The 24,978-nt window shown below is 43.6% G+C and overlaps 1 protein-coding gene across 1 annotated transcript; it reads left to right on the top strand.

Moving 5' to 3' along the window:
* The first annotated feature begins 1,600 nt into the window (after positions 1 to 1,600).
* Positions 1,601 to 24,124, top strand: TRADD (TNFRSF1A associated via death domain). The gene is made up of 5 exons (XM_050922799.1): positions 1,601 to 1,886; positions 7,231 to 7,381; positions 11,030 to 11,307; positions 13,956 to 14,148; positions 17,647 to 24,124. Exons 2-5 carry the CDS (start codon positions 7,240 to 7,242, stop codon positions 17,955 to 17,957), a joined length of 924 nt encoding a protein of 307 aa, XP_050778756.1. The 5' UTR covers positions 1,601 to 1,886; positions 7,231 to 7,239; the 3' UTR covers positions 17,958 to 24,124.
* The last annotated feature ends 854 nt before the right edge of the window (positions 24,125 to 24,978 follow it).

The following is a 24,978-nucleotide window of genomic DNA, read 5'->3' on the forward strand; positions in this document are numbered from 1 at the left end:
TTCAGGCCTCCACCCTGACACCAAAGTCAGATATGATGAGGATTATTGAAAATCTTATTCGTCATATAAAAAAGTTCTACCAATCCCAAAGGATCGGACACATTACCTCCCAGGTTAATGAATACTCCAGATCTTACCCAAATACATGCTTACAGCCAGTTCTCATTAACTAAACTAAAATTTATTAAAGAAAAGAGAATTGGTTAAAAGATCCATATACATACAGTCATGAGTACAGTTCTTGAGATTACATTCATAGTAGAGATTGTGAGTTTTGTAGTTGCAAAGAATTCTTTCAGAAATAAGAACAGGAGTACTTGTGGCACCTGAGAGACTAACAAATTTATTTCAGCATGAGCTTTCGTGAGCTACAGCTCACTTCTTCGGATGCACCTGTAGCTCACAAAAGCTCATGCTGAAATAAATTTGTTAGTCTCTAAGGTGCCACAAAGTAATCCAGTTCTTTTTGCAGATACAGACTAACACAGCTGCTACTCTGAAACCTTTCAGAAATAGTCCATAGGTTATAGTTCAATGTTCATAGTCAGAGTGATTCCAGATTAGGACTAGAGATCTCAGTCTTGGGTTTAATCTTCCCCTGCATGAAGCATCAAGCAGATATGAGATAAAAAGGATCAGGACCCTAGACATTCTTATACAGTTTCAGGTCTTCTTTGGCAACTGAGAGTCCTCTGGCGAACAATAGCCAATTTTGGAGATTTTGAAGTAGACCTATTTCCTAAGCATCACCAGTAATTAGCTGCACAGATTAACATATGGAAATATATCTATTAGGCAGTCTGTCACAAACTTTAAAGAGACATCTAAACAATGACATTATTTCACCCAAGATTCATCTAAATGTTAATACTCCTTTTTGATCTCTGAATCAATAGATATAGTGACAGACAGAAACTGTCTGATTACATAGCTAACATTTTGCTGACAAATCACTTTGTAGTGAAAATTTTCATTTAAAATAGGTGTGAACCTTTTTCAATATTTTCCCCAAAACATCATAAAAAAATCTTCATTTTACCAAAAACCAAGTTTTGAGCAAATGAAAAATGTCAATAACCAGTTTAATACAAAAATTGTGGGAGGATTTAAAAAAAACCTCAAGAAAAATTAAGACAAAAATAAGGGGTCAGCATCAAACCCTTTGAAACTAAAACAACTTCAACATCTGGAATTTCTTTCCCCAAACTAGGCTTGCATTTCTCACAATCCTGGTCATTTTTTCCGGCTCTTCAAAGAGGACATGATTGGGCCCAAGAGCAGGACTAGGGGATGCACTTTTCTGCAGTTCCCTGGTGTGACGTGTATGTTATATTTTTATGAGGAACATAAATGATTATACGCTGGTGCACACAGTTCTGCATTCACTGTGCGCCATGGAAAGCCATTTCACATCAGAGCAAAGAGACCTCCTTAAACTCACAACCCTAAACCCACTTGATTGGTTCACTGAGTCATCTGATGAGAGCAGACAATTAATTCCTTCTTTCGCACTCAGTTACAGCCTTCTACTGCTAACCCAGGCACATAGGACTGGCAAGTGCTCTGGCCAATAACATTGATGCCTAAACCTGAAGGGGAGGTACAACCCCAGCACACAGGAAAATGTACTTTCTCAGACATACAGTTTGATCTGAGCCTCAGTGCCCTACCATCATGCCAGATTTTACCCTTTTCTGTCTTAAAGTCCTTGCTACTGGTATTAGGATTACAGCATTGACAAACTGGAGGGCTGGTTTCTCACCTTCAGCTGCTTCTCAGTAAAGCCACATGACCAGGAGGAATTTTTAGTGACTCTTTCCCTGCTGCTGTGCTCAGAGGCGGAAGTGAAGGGCATCTGAAAGCGTGAGAAGGGGTGTCTGGACAAGGTAAATTACTATGAGTTCTAGGAGGGTGTTTTTTTGGTGGGCGTGACATTTAATGTGGTTTTGCTCTGATCAATCAGCTGTGCTTGCTGCAAAGAAAAATCTGCTGCCAAGAAAGTTGTAGCTTCAGAGAGCTTTCCCTTTCGGCCCCCAAACTCCATCAACGCGAAACTTGTCACGAGACCCAAACCAAATGGGGAATTTGTTTTTACAAACTTGTTTAATTTAAAATTAGCTCCATTTCCCCCCCATGAAATCATAAGTTAAAAAATAAAACCAAAACCAAATCAAAACAAGGAAGCAGTTTTCCAGGGTCACCAGCCCGTCAGTAAACTTTCTGGCCTTGGAAAAAAAGAGTTTCATCTTTTGGATCAAATATTTTGTGATCTATCAGTCTGACACAGGGGCTTGAGTCTTTCTGGTGCTGTGTCTGTTGTCTATAAAATATAGGGCCAAATTAGCTGCTGGTGTAAGTGGGTGAAATGCTGTTGAAGTCAATTGAGTGGCAGTCGTTTACAGCCGCAGGAAATTTGGCCCAGAGATTTTTAAGCGGGACAGGCAGATATTGCACATGTGTGATATTTACGCAACTGACCCTTTCAGTCAAGGAAAATCAATGCTGGTGAAAATGGGCCAACTTAACAGCCCCGGATCTTGTCCATTCTACAGAACTGGCATTGAATGAGCAAATCCAGTGCAAACTTGTCGGAGCAGCCCCAGAACCTGTTTAAGGTGTGTCCACCAGCTGTTTGTAGCAAGAGGTGGGGGGCTCAGTCTCCATGAATCATTTCTTTGCTTCCTGCTGGCAGGCCAGCAATGCTAGCTGTGGGGTGGCTTTCTGTAGGGTGACCAGACAGCAAATGTGAAAAATCTGGACAGGATGTGGGGGGGAATAGGAGCCTATATAAGAAAAAGACCCCAGAATCAGGACTGTCCCTATACAATCGGGACATCTAGTCACCCTAGCTTTTTGAGACAGGCATTTGTTTACTAGGAACTAAGCTGAGACTCCCAACACTCATTTCACATGGGCCACTGAATTCATGGAGATTTTTTAAAGTCAAGATGTGTTACTGAAGGAAGTCTCCACCCTATTTCCACACTATATTTTTTCACATATTAGTAAACCAAATCCCACTGATTTTAATAAACCAATCTGCACTGTATCGCTGATCCTAACAGGTTTGCTGGAACTGTTATTATGGCTACCTTCCCCTTCCTGAATCTGTGTATTAACAAGCCAGGATTAAAAATATTTTCATTGGCAGAGCTCCTAGAAAATGAAATGCCACTCACTGTTTATACCAGCTGTTGGGATACTATGCCATTTGCTGGGATTATGGAAAGTTAGGATTATTACACTGTGCAAAAGCTATTAACAGAGCATCCTGCTACAGGGAATATTATACCGCATAGTAGGAATATTACCCCAAGTGAATGGCCTCACTCTCAGATCAAAGGGAGAACTATGATGTTTCTGTTTGCATTTTAATGAGGGACCATCTTTTTGTTCTGTTTGTACAGCACCTAGCACAGTGGGGTCCTGGTCCAGGACTAGGACTCCTAGATGCTACAATAGTACAACAGATATGTAAAATAATAGTAAAGGGAAATAAGCTAGTTTGATACATAATTTACTGTCCTGAAACACAGTGTGACAAAATTCAGGTAAAAAATCTTGTGTTATAACAACTGGAATGGGTCTCTGTTGAAACTGACTATAGCAAAGAACTGAGTCCCTGCTTTTCAGTTTGGTAACTAACTTGGATATTTAAACTAAAAATGACAGCCTGTGTTAGTTTTTTTCATAAGTATGAACTGACAGGTGACAGATGCAAAAGGTAAGAGATGAGGCAGGAAAGATGATGAATTACATATTGTACAGGTGTACCTACCGGGTGGGATTTTCAGAGTGCGCAGTTTTGGCTTGACTTCTGTTTGAGCTCAGTGGCGGAAGTCAAAATGACTTTACTGAGAGTAGGCCAACACGGAATGCTTTTGAGAAACCCACCCACGGTTGCTAATAAGTTTTGTGGTCATGGAAGTGTGTTCTGTGAAAAAGATGCAAGGGGATGACAAAGTGCTTCTTACCTTCAGAGTTGTTTTTCGCATGTACAGTGTAATTCCCAGATTCCCCTGTGGAACTTCCAGTCTTTCAACCTAGGAGAAAGTTTAAAAATCCCATCAGCTGACTTGTGCTGAGAGCCAACATAAAGAAAACTGGGTACGTGCTCACTCAACGACAGCAGAGCGCGCCAGGATTAGAGCTGAGGGAATATTTTTGACTAGCTGTAAAACTGCTGAAAAATGGAAAAAATATATGATTAAAAAAGAAAGTCAGCAGATCTGGTTTCAACTATTTCAAATGAAATGTTTTGACTTTTTATTTTTAAAGAGTGGTTCATTAATATGTGTTTCATTTTTAAAAGCGAAACCAAAAAGTAAAACACACCAAGAAAGAAACACCAAACTATTTTTTTTGGGGAGTTGAACTAAACTGGTTGACTCAAAATGATTTTTTTTTTCAATTTGGAAACCCCAGATAACTTCAGTTTCAGTTTAAATGGAGCCATTCACTCTCTCCCCCCCACTCCCAGTTCAGCTCCGAACCAAAAAATCTATTGCTTGTTCAGTTCTAGGCAGGATACCACACACCCCTTCTGCACCGTGTTTTTGTTTGGGTGTTTTGGGATTTTTTAGTTTTTTTTTTTTGTTCATGTGGAATTAGCGTGACCAGATGTCCCGATTTCATAGGGACAGTCCTGATTTTTGGGTCTTTTTCTTATATAGGCCCCTACCCCTGTCCCGATTTTTCACTTTTGCTGTCTGGTCACTCTATGTGGAAGGTGACCTATTTCTTTGCAGTTTAAATCACACTCTTCTTTTCTCTCCCCTTCCATATACCTAGTTACCTAAGAAGCTCTCTTTGGGTGACATTTTCAAAAGCAGCTAAGTGACTTAGGGACACAAGTCCTTGGGATTTAGACTCCTAAATCACTCTGGCAGTTCTAAAATTTCCATCCTACATACACACAGATAAGCACCTCTAGACAGATCAATAGATATTTCAGCACAAATCTCAGGACTGGTTTTTATTTATATTTCAGCAGTGTCTGAATGCCCCAGTTGGGGACCCCCTGTACAAACACATGCTGAGAGATGGTCCTTGCCTTGGAGAGCTCATGTACCCTACTGATTAGTGTGTGGTACATTTCCGCCCCCCCACCCCCTGCACCTAAACCAGAGAGGATAAGATGCTGTTCCAGCCCCCAGCTAGCAAGCCTGGCTCTTTAGTTCCCAGCTCTGTGGTCCCAGGTTCTATCCCTGGTGTGTTAGAAAAAGTTAAACTAGTAGCTACAGAAAACAAAAAGTTCAGTGTGCCTTGATCAGGTTATTATTAGATACACACGCTCTCCAGTAGCTGAGGCTTTCTTTCTGCATTGGCAGGGGCTGGACTAGATGATCTGATAGGAATTTTCATCCCTAGCACCTATGATTTGCAGATTGTTTTTCTTGGAAGTTTTAGTCCATGTTTGTGTGTTTGATATTAATGTTAGAATTAGCCAACCAAGCTATATTAGTGATATGAATAAGATGGGAGACTAAACAGTCTTATCATTTGAAAATATACAAGACCTACCAGCCATCTCTGGGGAAGGCTGATAGAATGCAATGCAAAAGGAACGTTTCTAAGTATCCTGGTGATGCTAATCAAAACGCACCAGTGTGGAGACAGGATCCCGAACTGCAACTACATCCATTTATAAAACAGTCTGTGCAAAAGGAGGGAGCCTGTTCTGTCATTCGGGATTGATCTAGACCCCCCGCTGATATGGAGGCAGTATTTCCACTGACCTCAGTTGGAGTTAGAGCAGGCCTCAGCATGCCAATACTTGGAACTTCCAAATCTGCCAGGTGTCATGCATCTCACACCAGACTGACGTGATGAAGCTATGAACTGGCCACTTCATCTACTCTTCTGACTGCCAAGTTTTCTTCATCTTAACTGAAACAGGTTCACTTAGGAGACTGTGCCTGACAACGATGGAGAGATATCATCAAATTTCCTCTCTGCATGGGGTTGATATTATCTGATTGGTGTTAATAAAAATGTTGCTGATAGTTGTGGTTTGGTCTTCAGCAGTCAAGCCATACAGTCTGCAACTGGGTCCTATTCCAAGTCATGCAATTGCTCATGGCTTAAATTGGTTTTGCTTTGGAGATGATTCCTTTGTATTTATATTTAAGAAGCACGTTCACAGAAGCCCACCTTCTGAGAGCTTGACTGAGTCCTGGGCCGCCCACCACAGCTTGCTGACATTGAATGGCTTTCCCAGCAGGGCACACTGTAAAGCTAGGACTGTGGCAAGAAGCATATGTAGGGTTACAAAATGCAAACCTAGTGACAGTCTCACAGGGAATTTCAGGATTATTTTAAGTAGATTTTTTTGCATGACCTTTTATCAGACATTTCTCTGATTGAAACTGATTGGGGGTAAATGTTTTAAGATATAAGAATATCACAACAGAGGAGCAGGGGAATTTAGAGATTGGAAAGTAGTAAATTCCCGTCCTCCTCCCATTCCAGGAGTTCAGCCATGCTGAAAGAGAACTCAGTTCAGTTTCATCCCCTGGGCAAAGCTGACTTGGGCTCTCCAAACTGGCTGACTTGGTGGGATAGCCAAGCCGGACAGTGTTTGCCTTCAGGACCCAGTGTGCTATATTCACTGAGCCAGGCTCCAGCGTGAGCTCAAGACACTGTACGACACTGATGAAGGTTTGTCACGGAGGAGATGAGAGTACAAAGAACCAAATCCAGCCTCCTCTTTGCATTATCTAAAGCCTTGAAGTGAAATCCTGGTCCCAATGAAATCAATGACCATCCTGCCCAGTGCCTTTAATGGAGCCAGGATTTTACGTTCGGATTTTTATTTTTTTGTGGAGAAGAAAGGAGCTGGGTTTAACCACCTCTCATGCTCATTAGACCTGATCATTAGGGGCCTGACTGGTGAATTCTCAGCAGGTTCTCACCTTTGAACTCAGGGTGTCACTGAACTAGAAATCTATCCATCAGGGGGACTTCAGTGTAGGATATTGAATGACTCTTTCTTTGGTGCACAATGTTCAGTCTTTGCTTTAAGGGATAATTATTATAAATCCCTTAAAGGCTACACTTGCTTTGCCAATAACAATCTCATTATTGCTAGTGTTTTTTCTCTTATAACAAGTTTTCAGTTAGAACAACAAAACCACCTCCGACTAACAGACTTGTTACAAGCTTTGTTGTGCTTTGTGTATGTCGTGACTGCCTCCAGAACAGACCGTGCTCACATACCTGGCATTTTAGGTGCTGAGGATGGCAGACAGCTCTGATCTCTGGATTGGCAGCGCTTATCTATTTCTCCAGTCGACATCTGAGAAGATTGTCCTGCCCTCTCTTTATGGAAGCTCCCACCAGAAATCTAGCGTGTTCAAGGCCCTCAAGTTGGCGTTAGCAGGTACGTGACATTGGAATACAAATAGAAATGTCACAGTGTCTTATTTCTTTACTTGCTACATTAATTTTCAAGGGATTTGGTGCTTGGGGAAAGGTGACATTCATAACACAGGGAATTTTTTTAGGTATCTAACTGCAATTTCATGGGTCATATCCCATCCTTTCCTATTAATTTCATTGAAGACTGTAGACTTCTCAGGGCTTTTACAGAGAAATTCAAGCCATGATTCTCCAAGGCTTGAATTCAAGCACTAAGGCAATCAGAATCCTTGTACCTGCTGGATGACTTACTGTCCTATAGTAAAGTGAATCCTCCTCTCTCCTTTTCATTGCAGCACTAGGCAAAACTGAGGTCACACTGGTTAAATCAGAACTCTGCATTGATAGCACCAGGCATAGACACAGATATGTGCACTCCATATATAATAGTCATAAATTATTTGTGCTACAGCAGCACTCAGAGGGCCAAACGAGACTGGTTGCCATTGCGTTATGTTTTGTGTAGACACAAAGGAAGAGATTGTAAGCTCTTCAGGGAAGGGACTGTCTAAATAGACAAGAGACAATGGGTGGGAGAAAGGACGCATTAGTCCCATTTCACAGATGGGAAACTAATGCACTGAGGGATTAGGACTCCAGTGGGGCTACTCACATGCTTAAAATTAAGCATCTGCTCAAGTGTTTTGCTGGAGCAGGATCAGAAAGCTGAGCACCCTGCAGGATTGAGCCCTAAGGGTTGTGGCTGAGTGGGGAATGGAACCCAGTTCTTCTAAAACCAGCTCCAATCCAGTGCCTAAGCTACAAAACCATCCTTCCTTTCTCATGACCACCCTTCTCAGTATCTTAGCTGTTGATATACCAGAGGGAAGAGATCGCCACTATTCTTAGGTTCCCAATCATTATCTTTTACACTTGGATCACAAAGTTAGCAAATTGCTTAGAGTCTAGATTTTTTTTTTTTTTAAAACAATGATTGAAACCAAGACAGGACAATTTTAGCCCCATCCAATGTCAGTGGCGTTTCAACAGAGAGGAATTTGGTCCAGTCTAACTTTTCCTTGCAATAGACCAGAGCAGCTGGCTACAACAGCTGACCTGACTTTTTATTCCTGGGTTCACAATTGCAGCCCAGTGATGAACCTCACTCACCCTGCATTAGAAAACGAGACTTGTCAAGTGTGGGAAATTCTGGGTATGGGAAAAATTACCAGTGAAAAAATACCTGAGGCAAATGACTGATGATTTCTATTGGCTTCCTTTTATCAAACATATTGAGCCAAATTCTTTACTGGTGTAAATGGGCACAGTTACATTGGCTTTGGTGGAGTTGAGCCCATTTATACCAACACAGAACTAGCGCTACAAACAGCAGAAACATCTCAGCTGTGATCCTTTGCAGCCTATTGAGTCCCTGGGTAACAATAATTTAAACCAGCTATCACATTTCATGAATATCTTAGTGTCAATCATTTACTGTACAACCCACTCTCCAGTGTGTCCTTTAACTGGGTTTCTAGAACTACAACCTGCCGTTTTTTTACCAATCTAACAATATCGGGCCAGATTCATTAGCATGCTCCAAACGCTTTGTGCTCCTCCGGCGATACAGAGCAGCAAACAACCTGGCTCGATTGCCTGGTTAGGCCAGGTTTATGGATTACCTAAGGTGGTGCAAAGCAGCCACATTGTACCGGTCAATCTGGCCATAGATGTGAACAAGAGCTCTGCCCATTTCTGTATTAACAGCACTGCATTCTGCACTGTACAGCCAGACCTAAACAGGGAATGAGACCTGGGTATTCAGCACAAATAATCCCAAAGTCATCTCCTAAGCAACAGCCATAAAGATAACTTGTACGCAGTTCATTACAACTTTCCGTGTTTGTATACTATGTGCTTTACCCAGATCAAACTCTTGTGCAAACTTCAGTTGAATCAACCTCTTTGTACTCCTGATAAATGGAATGAGAAGGCAGAGATACAGGGCAAAGGGCATTTATTAGTAATAACAGCAAATTCAAATGCCTCTCTCCCCAGATGTCCCAGTCTTACATCCGTTCCAAACTTGACCTTGTGATGCAACCTGAAATGCATAAAGGATCTCTGCGGTACATCACAGCAGGGCAAAAGCCTCGTCGTTCACGTAAAACAAAGAGATCCTAGAAGTGCCGGGGCTGAACTTGAGTGCTCTGGACTAATGAGGCACAAACAGATCCACTTTGACATAGGCTGCTGACCCAAGACCTGGCACAGATATTTGTTACCTTGATATAGCTGATTGAATTCAACCCTACATTGAGAGGTGTGTGAAGGAGGGGGTTGACTTTGGTTAACTACATTGAGGTAAAAAATATCCTTGCCTTGTCTGCATTAGGATTTTACATCGAGTTAGCTATCTTTGTGCAACAGATACATCTGTTTGCAGCAAAGACAAAGCCTCAGACAGAGAGGTTTTAGATATAGGGTTTATTTACACTGGCTGAGATTTTCAGAGCTGCCTCAGGGATCTGGATCTGGACACAGTTCCAAAATCTCAGCTACTATGTATAAAGCCAAAACACAAGAGAGAGAACAAGAGGATAAAAGGATAATTTCACAGAAGGTGCACGACTGGAACCTTACTAAGGGTTGGTCTGTACTAGAAACTTTTGCCGGTACAGCAGTGTCACTTCAGTGGGTGATTTTTAATGACATTTCTATACCAGCAATAGCCCTAGAGTAGACAAAGTCTTTTTGCTGGTATAGCTTATTTTGTTCAGGGAACTGGTGTACACTAGACTGGGGATGGCAGTCATATCGAATAGCAATACTGGCAAACCCTTTCTAGTGTAGACAAAGCTGAAGAAGGATTGGGGTTGCAAGCAGGAAGCTGACAGGTAAAATGCTCTGTGGTATCTCACCTATACTTTATCTCGACAGCAGTCTGGCCAGGTGGGAGAGGAACACTCCCTCTTTAATCTCCTCTGAGGTAAAGTCTACCTGCCCTGTAGTTAGATTTTAAAGTTAATTCACCCATTTAGCATAGTTAGTTTCTCCTGTTGGGCTTGTGACACCAGCAGAATTACCTGTTGCTGACACCCGGTGCAGCTGTACATGGATGTTTTAACTGCAAATAGGACAAACTGAGCACATAGCATTGTTACACTGGATTTCTTGGCTGACTGCCACACCTCTGTTTTCAGCAAATGTATTTCTCCCACTGCTGACCCCTGCTGTTAGTACTGGGTAATTGTGCTGGTGCCCAGAGTGGACCCTGCATTGTACATTAGATATAATGAACGGTCTCTCCCTGTTGCAGGGAGTCAACTAACCCCCCTGTCTGTGAACTGCAATATTAATGGAACTCTAACAGATTTAGCTGTGGAATAATTTGGACTGAATACTTCAGTTCAAATGGGTTGCATGCATAGTACATGGCCAGTTAAAGCTTACCTCTTTCCTCCCACTTTCACATATAAGCTCCCCAACCCAGAATAATTTATAATACAGTAAAAAAAAACAACCAAGCACACACAAAGAAAGGCTATCCAGGCACAGGTCTGTCACCAAACGTTCGAGGAGACATACAGTGAGTCACCACCCAGGCAGAGTTCATGTTGACAATCTGTTTCATGGCAAGAAACTGAGTCTGTCCGCCATTTTGTGCCAGATTCCACAGGCAGCCTGCATGGCGTCGACATGCTCAAAGTGCACTGCAGTGAGCCGCACCTGATTATCCAGCTTAAATTCTGCATGCGAGAGAACTGCCGCAAATTCCTTCGGAGCTACCGGGCCGGGTTGTTCCGGGAGTCTCTCCAGAATCACCTCCAAGTCACCCTGTCAATGACAGCCGTACCTGTTCAAGTGGAGCTGAAGGCTGGCAGCGAGCAGCTGGACCGCATGCTGAACGAGGAGGAGCGCTGTTTGGACTGTATCTACAAAGAAAAGGTACATTAGAAGGAAGGATGGTACGGTGGTTAGGGCCCTAGGCTTGGACATAGAAGACCTGGCTTCAAGTCCCTGTTGTGCCATGTATTTCCTGTGTGATCCCGGGCAAGTCACTTAAGGCCAAATAGATAAAGATACTTAGGACCTAAAGATGCAGGTAGGTGCCTAGCGGGATTTTCAGCAGTGCCTGACTCCCATTGAAATCCATGGGAGTTTAGTGACATTTTCAAAAGTTAGGTGCTTTTGAAAATGGCATGAGGCATGTAAATACCTTTAAAAATCTAGCTGTTAGCCTCTCTTGTGCCTCAGTTTCCCATCTGGACAATAGGGATAATAGCACTGCCCAACCACACAGGGGAGCCGTGAGGTAAATACATGAAAGGATGTGAGTAGCTAAGACATTATGGCAATGAGGGCCAGGTAAGGACCGAAGATAGATAAATGACAGCCAGAATATTAAATATTTTGCATGTAATGCTTGGCACTTCTCTAGATCCTGGGGTCTCAAAGTGCTGAACAAGCATCTATTAAAGCTCAGCACTGCTGTAAGGCAGGAAATTCTATTATACCCTGTGTATGGAGGGTAAACTGAGGCACAAACAAGGCTGACTTGCCACATAAGTGAATCAGTAAGAAAGCCAAGCAGTGCTGTGTTACACTCATTAGATCATCTTCCCCAGTGTTGCTTTTGGCTCCCCTACATCTCCTTTGAAAGTAGCATTTGGAACAACCCCTAAAAACTGGGGCAAGCATAACCACTATGAATCACAGGTTGGCAACATGGTTTGAACTGGGACCTTCAGCACCAGGACACAGACCTCTAAAACCTGAGCTGGTAACAGTAGTAGGCTGCTATCCTTGATGTGGACCCTATCCAGTTGAGAGAGATGCAAGTTTTACATGTGTCCTACCAGCAACTGGCTTGAATGGTCTGGCAAATGATTGCTCAGAGTTCCTGAATAGTTTCCAAAGCTTGCTAATGATAATAGAGGCTGCTGTCTTGGGATCTTCTTAGCTCACTAGAGTATAGGGCCTCTGAAATAGATTAAATAATTGTATTCTGTCTCCTGTTCCTTGCCTCTGTGCTGCCTTTAGGTGCTTGTTTGACCTGGAATTTAATTTGGACTAGCTCAGAATGGTAGCTACTAAACATCTTCACTATCCCAAAAAACAGATACCTATTGTACCTACGGGGGGTGGGGGAGGAGGCGCTTGGGATATATCTCTGGATTGCTTTTTTGCAAGGAAATGAAAGGCAAACATGTCATTATGAGAGATAACAAGAGGCTATATTACGCATCCTGTCAGTTTTTGCCTGCTGCTCCTTTCCTAGTCTTTTTGCTGAATTAGCAGATAAGCCAAGAAAAGATGGACTCATTCTCTGCTTGCAAACCTGACTCAAACTGACTCAATTGGTGTGAATCTGAAAACCCCAGCAACAGAGCATGCTCTCACCTGTGTGTTTGTACCTACGTGGTACTAAGGACCATTAGCTGAAAGGAAAGACTCCTGTAGTGACACATCTTCACTCTAATGTGTAACCTAGTGGTTAAAGCAGGGCACTGAGAGTCCAAACTCCTGGTTAACTCTGGTCAGATTTTTTTTGCCAGAGTGCCACACTGTTTCATTATAATACATACAGGAAGCATTTTGGACTAGAACAGACAACATGATGTTTCAGTCAGTGATAAGTAGCTGCTGCCCGTAATGATTTTTAAAATAAAATAGAATATTTCAGGTATTACGACATGAGACACGGTGGTTGAGGTCCTGAAGAAAACAAAAGAGAACTGAAGAACAGTTCTGCAGACTATAAAAGCTTGTTTCTCCCACCAACAGAAGTTGGTCCAATAAAAGATATTACCTCACCTTCCTCATCTGTCTCCATATCCTGGGACCAACATGGCTACGATCACACTGCGAATGACATATCCTGACTTGTCAGTAGTAGTCGTGACTTCTGACATGCTATGAAATAATGGAAAATTATCAAAAAATAATATACAAATGAAAAAATAAATTAAAATAAATTTGGAAATGAAATTTTGCCATTTTGAAACAAAAGTTTTCCTCAATCACAATTATTTGGAAATTCTGTTTCATGACAAATTTCAAAAAATGTTTGTTTCGTTCCGGTTCAGAACAAAAAATAAATTTTGAAGTGTCGACATTACCCATGAAACAAATTCTGAGATGCAGCCCGCTCTATTCCTGGCCTGTTTTCCCAGGTCTGCCACTTATTCTTTGAGCCAGATCCTCAGCTGGTGCAAGTCAACATAGCTTCATTGACTTCAGTGGAGTCTGGAGTTCTGGTACTATCAGTAATGAGCTTCCCTCCTCTTTACGATTTATTTATTGAACTGTGTGGGTGGAAAAATAGTATAGGGAAAAGTTTGGGGAGAAAAGAGCCTTTTAAAATGAAGATTATTTAGAGCAAATTCATAGACTGTAAACCCATAAGGGACTATTAGATCATCTAGTCTGTCCTCCAGTATATCAGGCCATAGATTTCATGCAGTTACAACTGTATTGAGCCCAGTAACTTGTGTTAGGCAAAGCATGTCTTTCAGAAGGGCATCTGGTGTTGATTTGACAACTTCATGAGAAGGAGAATGCACCGCCAATGACTGGCACTGTTTGCCTTACAGCCCGACCGCCTGAGGGATGAGGAAATTGCAGAGCTGGAGGAATCTTTCAGGAGCCTGACTTGTCGACAGCAGAGCAACAACACGACCCCTTCAAACAACTGCAACTCTTTGAACTCCTCATCTCTGTCTTATTGTTCAGGGAGGAGCTCTCTGCCTCCAGAAGCCACCTTCATCTTTCAGGAACAACAATTTGGTGAGTGGTTAGAACCGAGCAGTCAGAATCTTAAAGCCCTGGGTCTTCTGCTTTTCAAACCCCATAAAGGAAAAAGCTTAGGGAACCAATGACTGGTTCCGGATGAGTCAAGAATAGAATTTCCCAGATTGTGATCATAGGAACATACGAGTTGCCATACTGGCTCAGACCAAGGCAGTCCTCCGTTTCTGACTGTGGCCAGCACCAGGGGCTGCAGGGTATGGCTACATTGTAGTCAGGTGGTGTGATTGTAGCCATACCCAGCAAGCTTTGATGGAGCTAGTTTGTTAAAAACAGCAGCATGGGCCGGCCACTCAAGGACAGTCCAACCCAGGACATATTGGGCAGCTAGCTGGTGCCAGTGCATCTACACTGCTCTTGTTATTTCAGTTAACTCATGCTGCAATCACAGCTCCTGACTGCTGCCTAGACATACGCTCAAAGGAAGGCGCAAGAAACCCCACAGTAGGCAGTTGTGGGATATAATTTACCTTGAGGGAAAGGTTCTTCCCAATCCCATTAATGAGAGGCTGGTTTATAGTCATAGCGTTAAAGGCCAGAAGAAACCACTAGGTCATCTAACCTGACCTCCTGCGTACCACATGTCAGCACCCGCATACTGAATCCAATAACTACAATGAGACCAAAGAATCTCAGCCCACAGGAGACCAGACAATTATGTGCTACAGGCAGAGAACAGAAGGCACCCAGATGCACCAGAGCCCAAGGCCCCCACAATAGGAGGGAAATGATTCAGTGAGAGATACCCAGATAATCCTGGCAAATGACCTGCACATCCTTACTGCAGAGGAAGGTGAAAATCCACCAGTCACTGCCCATCTGAGTTGGGGGAAAATTCCTTCCCAGTCTCCCAGATAGTGATCAGCTGGACCCTGAGCAAATGCGCAGGAATCAGGCAGCCAAGCACCTGAGAGACAGAAAGAAAGAGAATGCTTGGTGCCACCTTGGAGCCCTGGCCCATGCCAGCCAGTGTCCCATCTCCAGCCATGACCTTCCCTGAAGCAGGAGGGTTTATATCCCACCCAGACTCTTGGGTGCTTTAAACTCCTCACTGCTGTAACTCCGGGTCATACTTGCAGCAGCAGAAAAAGACTGAATGAAAAACAGACTGGAGTTTTCCTCTGCAACATGCAAGTTTGGTCAGTCAGTGGCCTGGCTTAGCTCTGGGAATAAGAATAAATCACCCTTGTGAGCGACATTAGTTACCGTGACATAAGCGCCAGTGTGGACAGCTTCTCCCGCCATCATAGCTACTGCAGCTTGCACGGGGTGGAGTAGTTTACCCAACAGGAGCAGCTCTCTCCCATCGGCTTAGAGCAGCTACATTGGAGAGCTTATGGGGCGCAGCTGCATTGGTGCAGCTGTAAACACTAGTGTAGCTGTGCCCTGAATGGAAAAGTAAGAGGAAGATGCTTCCATTTTCAGAGACAAACCCATGCCTGAAGTTGGGGCCCCTGAAAATAAAGGGCTAACGGCACTGATTGGGCAGATAACCATCCAGGTCTCCCCTCACAGCTCTGCTGCTGTACCCCAAGTGAGAGCTGCTGGACCCCCGCTCTTCCAGTCTAGGCCCTCTCCTGAGCACAGAGATTTTTGAATGTATCAAACTGCAATATGGATTTGTGGGGTGCACAGCAGAGCCCACCTGGGTCATTGCTGAGTATGATTTAGCCTCAGGATTTTACAGGTAAAAAGCAGAGTGGGATCTGCCCTCCCTGATTCACTATTTCAGGAGTCAACAGCTATAGAAAGAAGCTGAGAGTGTTTAGAAAAGGAACAGAGAAAAATCAGAAATAAGAGCCTGAGGGTTTTAAAAGGGCCAAGGCTGACAGCATAAGGTAAAGGGGAACAGCTAAGAGAAAAGTAAACCCCATCAAACAAACGTATAGTTCCGCCCCAGTGTGAGACAGCTTAACAATATGTGTAGCCAGGATTGGCCTCATGGGGGCACTCTAAACACATGACTGCCTTGGACATCAAGCTGAAAAGGTCTTTACCAAGTACAAATAGGGTGACCAGATGTCCTGATTTTGGGGTCTTTTTTACTTATATAGGCTCCCTTTACCCCCCACCCCCTGTCCTAATTTTTCACATTTGCTGTCTGGTCACCCTAAGCACGAACTCTCTCTTGTACATAGGTCACTATCCTCTAGTCTTGATAGCGGGTGCTAGATGCCCGAAACCAGAAAATGGCACATTTTAACAGTCACAAATCATTATTAAAAATTGCCACTTAGTGAAGATAGCACTGTCCTTTGGAATGAATGGACACGGAATGTTCATTAGTATAAATTGTGGACTCAAACCCTTCTCTGCTCAGCACCTTTGTAAAACATGCACCCTGCTCTGCTCACATAGTCACTACCTGTAGATCTAAGGGCTGGTCTACACTACGGGAGGAAATTGATCTTAGATATGCAACTTCAGCTACGTGAATAACGTAGCTGGAGTCAAATATCTAAGATCGGATTACTCACCCGTCCTCACTGCGCGGGATCGATGTCCGCGGCTCCCCCTGTTGATTCTGCAACTCCGTTGGGGTTGATGGAGTTCCGGAATCGATATAAGCACTTTTGGGGATCGATATATCACGTCTAGATGAGACGCAATATATCGATCCCCGAGCAATCGATTTTAACCCGCCGATACGGCGGGTAGTCTAGACGTAGCCTAAGTTACCATGGACTTGACCTCTGATATTCCCAGCCTGGGCAAGGAGAGAAGCGATTCTCAATGGTAATGACTCATCTGCTGATAGCGAAACACTTATCCTCCATTTAAAATCAACATTCAGGATGAATCCGAAACACATACAAATTATATCAGGTCTGCTAATAATGCCACAGACGGCAGCATCCCTTCGTATTTTCTATTACAACCAAAGGCACAAACGAAAGGCTGCTAGGAAATGCTAAGAGTAATTCTACACTGTGCTTGTAGAGATCCCCATGATCACAGATACTGAATGGTGGATTAGCACTAATGTAAGAATCTGTTATGAACAAATTTCTATGGCAATGATTTCAAAATCTGAAATGTGTAACTGGAATCAGCTGGCTTTTTACCCTGGAGGGTATTGGGAAGTTGGTCACAGTATCAGCATTGCTGATTGATTAATGCAGATCATTCAGTTGTCATGGCTTCCCTTTCTGCATAGATGCTGATGTGGATGTATTTCCAGTGAGCACAGATCTCTGTGCATAACTCCCTCTTCATGCAGAATTAATCCTTTAAATTTAAACTGGCACTGTGTTGTTCCGGGAGTGAGTGAAAACTCCAGCTAACAAAGGGTGGGTACAACTCCAGGATAGAGTTTAATACATTACACACGTGCTAAGTTTTGTCCTTTGGGGGCCTTCACCATAATGAGGTCTTTGCTCCACAAATATTATGTAGCCTTTAACATGGCCTTGTGTTGTGCCAGTGCACTGATGAACTGGGACACCAACGTGTTAAGCACTTTGTGTTCCCTTTAAGCCAACAGAACACTCACGCCAGATGACCATCAAAAATTTGCCAAGCTCGTGTCGAAGAAATGGAAGCAGGTGGGTAGGTCTTTGCAGAAGAACTGCCGAGCCCTTCGGGATCCTGTCATAGACAACTTGGCCCATGAATATGACCGAGAGGGATTATATGAGCAAGCGTACCAGCTCCTTCTCAAGTTTATCCAGTCGGAGGGCAAGAGAGCCACGTTACAGAGGCTGATTGCAGCCCTGGAGGAAAACAGTCTCATAACCTTAGCAGAGGAACTCCTGGGCCTCCACCCTAGTGAAAACGACACATCATAGACCAGGGATAGAGAAGTCAGTGGAACTTGGATCTCGCCTGTTTCAAACAGTTTCCAAGACTCTTGCTGGCCTCCCAGGCATGCCAAGCTCAGGTAACCACCATGGTATCCTGCTAGCGGAGAATGCCCAAGGAAAAGCTGCTGTGCATTTATAGAGTCAGCCTGGTACTGAATTACTACAGTACTGACACATTTCATTGCCAGGAGACAGTGCTGTTTACGGCCTGAGGAGAGTGGCTTCCAACTGGTTCCCAGTCACTACCCCCTGGGACAACATGTTGCAATGCACCTACCAATGCCACAGCCCATGCGTACGGACCATGCCAACATGGGGAGTGTTAAAGAGCAACTGTGATCTCAGGAAAGTCCTTTGGGAAACATTCTACAGGTGCTTAGAAATAATTCTGCTTATTGTATATAGTACACGCTTGGAGGGGTAGTCCCCCCCTTTATTCTTCACAAATAAGGACATTTCATGAAAATAGTAACTCCCCCGCTGAAAAGCTTGTCTGCTGTTTCCTTTCTCTTCCCACCTGCAGGCATCTTTGTTACTCTAAGAAAGTTTCAATTCTCCATGCAGCAAACAGCTGCAATGGAACAAACTGCAGGTGGTAAATAAGCAGGAAGAGCAGGCGAACTCTTCTTAAAGGTGTACTGCAACATCAAAACCACCTCAAGCCCCTACCCACGTGCTGAGTGATGCCGCCAAGTAGGCTGCAAGGTCCATTCATCGCATCACCGGCTCTCTTTAAAAACTGGCCTTGGCTTGACTAGAGATGCCCCAGAATGCAGCACTCTGGGACATCACATACCAGGAGAGTCAGGACTTGCATGGCATCTTTCTTGGGCATGCTGAGATTCTGAGACAGCCAGGAACCAGCTGTGCCTGGGATGCCCGGTTCATATACTCCGGATTTCAAGTGTCAAGTTTGGGAAAGTACAAAAAAAGAAGTAGGGTCAACTTCTGCTCTTAGATCATGACAACCCCACTGGCTTCAGTAGGTGTGCCCAGGCTGTAACAAGATCAGAGTTTGTGCCTTAGCTTATAAGGAAGTACACAGCAACATATAAGTGAGCATAAGCAGACGTATCATGTAAACGTCATCATCCAGCTTGCTTTCCTGCGGCATGTTTCTTCTGGCATCCTGGCCGGTTTTTACTTATCTGTAGGCCCTTTATTGACTCCATCTTGCCTCCCCCTCTGTAAATGATCACAGAATAGCAGACAGTCCTTGGAGGACATTTCAGATTTGAAGGGAGAGTGGATCTGCCAGTGCATGTATTCATGTAAAGTTGCTCGCTCTACCTCTCAAGGCAGCAGTTCTCCAATGGGCAAGAGCGGATGTCCTTTTAAACCATTTCATGTTTTATCCTATTCCTATAAAGCACTTCTTGTAACCTTTGGCTGAGACAAAGAAATTCCCTGACCAGGAAGAGCTCAGCCCTGAGATTCAGATGTAGGTTCAAATCAGAGTTCACAGGAATACCGCTCCCCGCCTGCTAGAATGATACTATGTTTGTCACGGTGGTATCCGAGTGCCTAGAACGGGGGGGGAGTGGCCAACCCGAGCCTGAGAAGGAGCCAGAAATTACCAATGTACATTGCCAAAGAGCCTCAGTAATATGTCAGCAGCCCCCCATCAGTTCCCCCACCCTGGTCCCAGCGCTTCCCACCCACCAGGAGCCCAGCCAATCATTGCCTCCCCTTCCCTCCTCACACCTCCCAATCAGCTGTTTTGTGGCATGCAGGAGGCTCTGTGGGGGGAGAAGGGAGGGCACAGCAGGCTCAGTGGTGGGTGTGGGAAGGGATGGAGTGGGGGGCCCGTGGCAGAGCCAGGAGTTGAGCAGTGAGCATCCCCTGGCACATTGGAATGTTGGCACCTGTAGCTCCAGCCCCAGAGTCGTTGCCTATACAAGGAGCTGCATGTTAACTTCTGAAGAGCCGCGTGTGGCTCCGGAGCCACAGGTTGGCCACCCCTGGCCTAGAACAAACAGCCTGACCATTCAACTAGAACCTGAGACAGTGCATTTGGATCCGATTCCGAATCCCCAAGGTCATGAGCGTTCACGGGCAGGGTCTGTTAATCCCAAAGGGGCTGTGTGAAATATACAATTTGGATATGGGATTTTAGGGTACGATGCTGCTCCCATTATTTTGTGATTGGCTTCAAAGGGAGCAGGATTGGAACCTCATTTTGGGCCCATCTCCACTAAGACAGTCAGTAGTCCTGCTGGTCCCTGGCAGGAGAACTGATGTTACAACAAGCCGTCTGACAAAGGGCATTTTAACTAGCACAAACTGGAAATTCTTTTTTTAATATCTGTTTTGCAATTGCGTTTTCCAGTAATGGTTCTTAGAATACAAGATGATTTACATGCTGTCCTGTCACTGTTTAATCTAACATTCCTAAGCTATTAGGCTGTAGTCTTGCTTAACTGCATGCACAGTTTTCTACTCAGATCAGTGCTAGCCATTCTGGGGAGAAAAACCTGCCAACACTCTGCAGTCAAAAAATCTACCATTCTATTCCTGAGTCTACCTTAAGTCTGATTTTTTTCATTGCTCTTGCCATTTTACATCTGGGGATGGAGCATGCATGAATTTACCATCCCTGTGCTATTTATTCCTCTGCCAGTGCTAGTCATGTGTGTTCCCTCTTACTCACACATTTCCTCTCAAAATTGCATTAAGTGTTAGAGTTCTTGGCAGCGCATACAGGATAACATCATTTTTAATAGCAGTCACAGGTGTCCTCTTTCAGAGAGGTGAAGTAAGAGGGTTTTCCAGTGGCATGACATAATGGTGCTGTCAGGAGTATGCACAGTGGGTTAGGATCACTGGGAATGGCTATATGTCTTAGCATCTTTTCATCAATCATTCCTTCTAGAATCAGCTGACATGTCCTAGAAATGGTGAATTCTGGCCTCAAACCAACACCTACTTAAGCTCCTATCCCACAGCTCTGACTATATGACTTTTAGTGTCATCTGGCACTTTGAGCCAAATTCAGACCTAGTGTCAGCAGGTGCAACTCTCATGGAAGTCTCTAGGACAAAGTCATCATGTGATGTAATGGTACAGAGTAAGCTGCATTAATTTGGCATTCAGTAGCGGTCCAGTTCTGATCTCACCTCTGTTTTATATCAGTGTGACTTCACTGAAGTCTGTGGAATTACTCTTGATTTACATGGATGTGCAAAAAGAGTGTAACTTACACAATGAAGGGGAAGAAGAGGAGGTGGCAGAAGGAAAAGAAATTACCAGAAATGTGTAGAGTACAAGAGTGGGGCTGCTTTACCTCATTCTACAGTATGATGAGTGGAACTGGAGGACCAGGGTCCGGTTTCAGGAGGGACCTAGTTTGGTGAGGCTCCAGGGGCTCAGCAATATAAGCAGGGGCCAAGCTGCTATTGCACACACACACTAGATCCTCAGCATGTATGGGTGGCCTGTCAGCAAGGGTAATGAAGTTCTGTTTCCGGTAACTCTGCCATGTCACTTATTGCTAATGAGAGACACATCTTCCTGCAAGTTGTTTTTCCTGGTGAACTTCCTTCTTCTCCTTTGGTGTGTTAGGTACACACATTTTTTTGCACACACTTAAAATACCAATGAGGCACAAGTGGGATGCTTCTTTACCACTTACACCAGTCATCTAATGCCCACTTGTGCGACGTACTACACCATAGTTGGCATCAGTACTGAATTTTTCCCTGCACCTTGATACTGGTCCTATATCTTAATGGGAATCTGTGAAGATGTACCTGTGGTTTCCTTCAAGGTCAAACATGCTATTATTTTGAACGCCACAGAATGTAACACAGAAATAAAGGCACTAATCAGCTACACAAAAACAAAATAAATGGACAAAATATCAAGCAAACAACAGAGATGAGAGGCCAAAGTAAATTCCCAGGGAAAACTCCAACAGGGCTTTTTTTGTGATACAGATTGTTTCTGTAGTGTTTGCAATGTCTCAAATTTGAAACAGGCTCTCTTCAGTCTGGCAGAGGGAAGAAGAGATTGATCCAAACTGGGCTTTAAATGACATGTTTTGGCATAACTGAGCTAAAGCGTTTACATGGCTGTTAAAGAGGAGGATGAAGTTTTAAATGGCCATCATGTCCACTTTGGCATAAAAACGTAACTTTTATATGCAGTGTAGTTGTAGCCGTGTGGGTCCCACAATATTAGACAGACAAGGAGGATGAGGTAATATCTTTTATTCATATTACCTCACCCCCTTGTCTAACTAAATTTATGACTTAAGTAAATCCAACTTTGTTTAAAGGTGTAGTGAAAGAGAATATCAATCGGGGAGGCAAGGTGGATGAGGTAATATCTTTTATTGGACCTGCTGCTGGTGAAAGACACAAGCTTTCAAGCTTACAGAGATCTGAAGAGCTTAATGTAAGCTCAAAAGATTGTCTCGCTAGTATCCTGGGACCTACACAGCTACAACACCACTGCAAATATCAAATTGGTCATCAGAGGTGTGATTTTCAAAAAAATCAGTGAGAGTTTGGCATTCAGCACTGCTGAAAAATTACATCCTAGATTAATTCTTCCACTTGGAGGAGACACTACGGTGGGTGCTTTAGAAACCATGGTAGATGACAGAAAGATACTCCGTTCCAGCCTCAGTCCGAGCCCATGCCACATACTCATGATGGACTGATTTATTATTCAAGAGCTGCAAACAATTCCAAGAATAATGAAAAGTTTTCAGTGTTGCCAGTCCCAAGTATTCAGAAATCATGACTCAGGACCCAGAAATCATGAGATTTCAAAAATAATAAATTTGGAGCTCTTTTTATTTGACATCTGGTATGTGCATTTTTAGGGTTTTACATTTTTAACCTTATCTCTGCAGTCATGAGGGCTAGAAACTTAAGGTTTGGAGGTTGTGTTTTCCCCCCTCCCCCGCCCCCAATGTATGCTGGAATTCTGGTATAGTCACATGATTCTGGGTCTGGGGCTTTAAGAAAAACACCAAACATGAGACTTGTGGTAAAATTGAGAGAGTTGGCAACACTGAGTTTTATAGCCAGGGAGTCATTGAACCATGTAAAAATAATACCAAAGTCAGAGGAAAACATGGCTGAGAACAAGAGACTTGCACTGTTACTGAGAGGTAGGTTTACAGTTGAGGGCTTATTCAAACAATCAGAATCAGGATGCTCAGATTTTGAACTACCCAGAGCTGAGGCCCTGGTTAGAAAGAGGTGAGGGGATTATCTCTCAGACATTACCTGTGCCACTCACCTCAGAGCTGCCTCCTGCATCCGCATTTAGGTGACAGAAATTGGAAGGGTCACCTTGAGATTCCATGGGCCTCCTTGCTAGGATGGACTAGTCTCTCTCCAGCTTCAAAGGGGAGTCCAGAATAGTTGAGCCTCAATCCCCACCCCATCAACACCCTCACACACATTTCACTTAAAATTTGAGTAAAAAATAGATACCATGAACGTGGCAATGAAAAGCATTTGAATTCTCTCAAACTGCTTGTTTACTTGAATTTGAAACTCTCTTATAAAAATGTGTCTTTGAAAGAATTGTAATGTTTTGTGCATCAACCCACTAAGACATTAGAAGGACACTGGAAAGGGAAAGAACAGGGTTTCTTCACCGTGAGCCAGGCCCTCAGAAGTTATGACTTCAGTGGAGCTACTGATTTAGGATCTGGCCCTGTGTCTTTTGTTTAAAAATGGGCCCAAATTTTGGGCAAGTTGAGGTCTGGATCCAAGCTTTGTTGGTTTTACCTGTCTATACTAAGGGCTAAACCATGGCTGAGGTTTTCCAAACCAATTAGGTGAATGAGTCACGCAACACTTAGTCATTTCAATAAGAGCTCCGTGGCTCAATCCCCTCATCAGGTTTGAAAATCTCAAGCTGAAACTCCAGCTCTGGATTCCCCGGAAGTTCAGCTCCAGATCGAGATTAACAGTTTGCAGCTCCAGCGCTGCGGGATTTCAACGCTGCAGCGTGTGCTCCCAACTTACAGCCTTTAACCTGAATAGTATTTGTCTTTTATATCGGAAATCATTCTGTTCTATTTTTTTCTGACTTTTTCTGTAAAGAAACATGTATTTTTGGTGAATATTGATTGCATATATCATAATATTTTTACAATGTCTTTAGAAAAAGAAATACATTAGTTTGGCTTTCTTTGCCTCCGCTTTCATTTCTTACTCAATAAAACTTATTGAAAAGAGGCATATAATCAAGTATGGGATGTTGCAATGGTAAGAAGAAATGAGGGCACCATGGGAAGCTCTGAGCGAATAACTGCCTTCACCAGCTCTGACAACTTATCCACCTGAAAGATCCTGGAGATACTTAGATTGTCAGCTCTTTGGGGCAGGGACTTTTTGTTGTGTTAGCACCGCACCTAGTACAATGGGGTCCTGGTCTGTGACAAGGGCTCCTAAGCACTGTGGTAAAACAAATATAATAAGGAGAATCCTGCTGTCCAGAAACAGGGATGTGCAAAGCCCATGTGGTTTGGATTCTGGTGACAGCTGTGCAAACGTCAGTGATTTTTGGTTTGCAGGGTTGCTTCCTCCCCAGTTAAATGCTCCGGTTTCCCATCACAACCAAGCTTCAGCACCAAGTTCCATAGAGGTTCCACCTATAATTCTGATTGGCCTGTCAGCAAATATGACCAGAAATTGAGGTTTGTTACAAAGCTTGAAGACAGGCAAAGTTCCCTTAGTTTCAATGCCATGATGTAAGTTGGCCACGTAAGTAGCTCACCTCGTTGACCACAGTATCTGAGCACTTCACAAACATTAGTGAACTTGTCCTCATAACATCCCTGAGAGGTAGGGAATGATCATCTCAGTTTTACAGATGAGAAACTGAGGCATGAGGGGATTAAGTGGCTTCCCCAAGGTCACACAGGAAGTCTTGGCAGAACCAGAAACTGAACCCAGGAATGAAATCCTGTTCCCACTCAAGTCAACGGGAGTTTTACCATTGACTTAAGTGGAGTCAGGATTTTTCCACAGTCCAATACCTT

The sequence above is a fragment of the Gopherus flavomarginatus genome, chromosome 14 (assembly GCF_025201925.1).
Source record: "Gopherus flavomarginatus isolate rGopFla2 chromosome 14, rGopFla2.mat.asm, whole genome shotgun sequence".
Classification (NCBI taxonomy): Eukaryota; Metazoa; Chordata; order Testudines; family Testudinidae; genus Gopherus; species Gopherus flavomarginatus.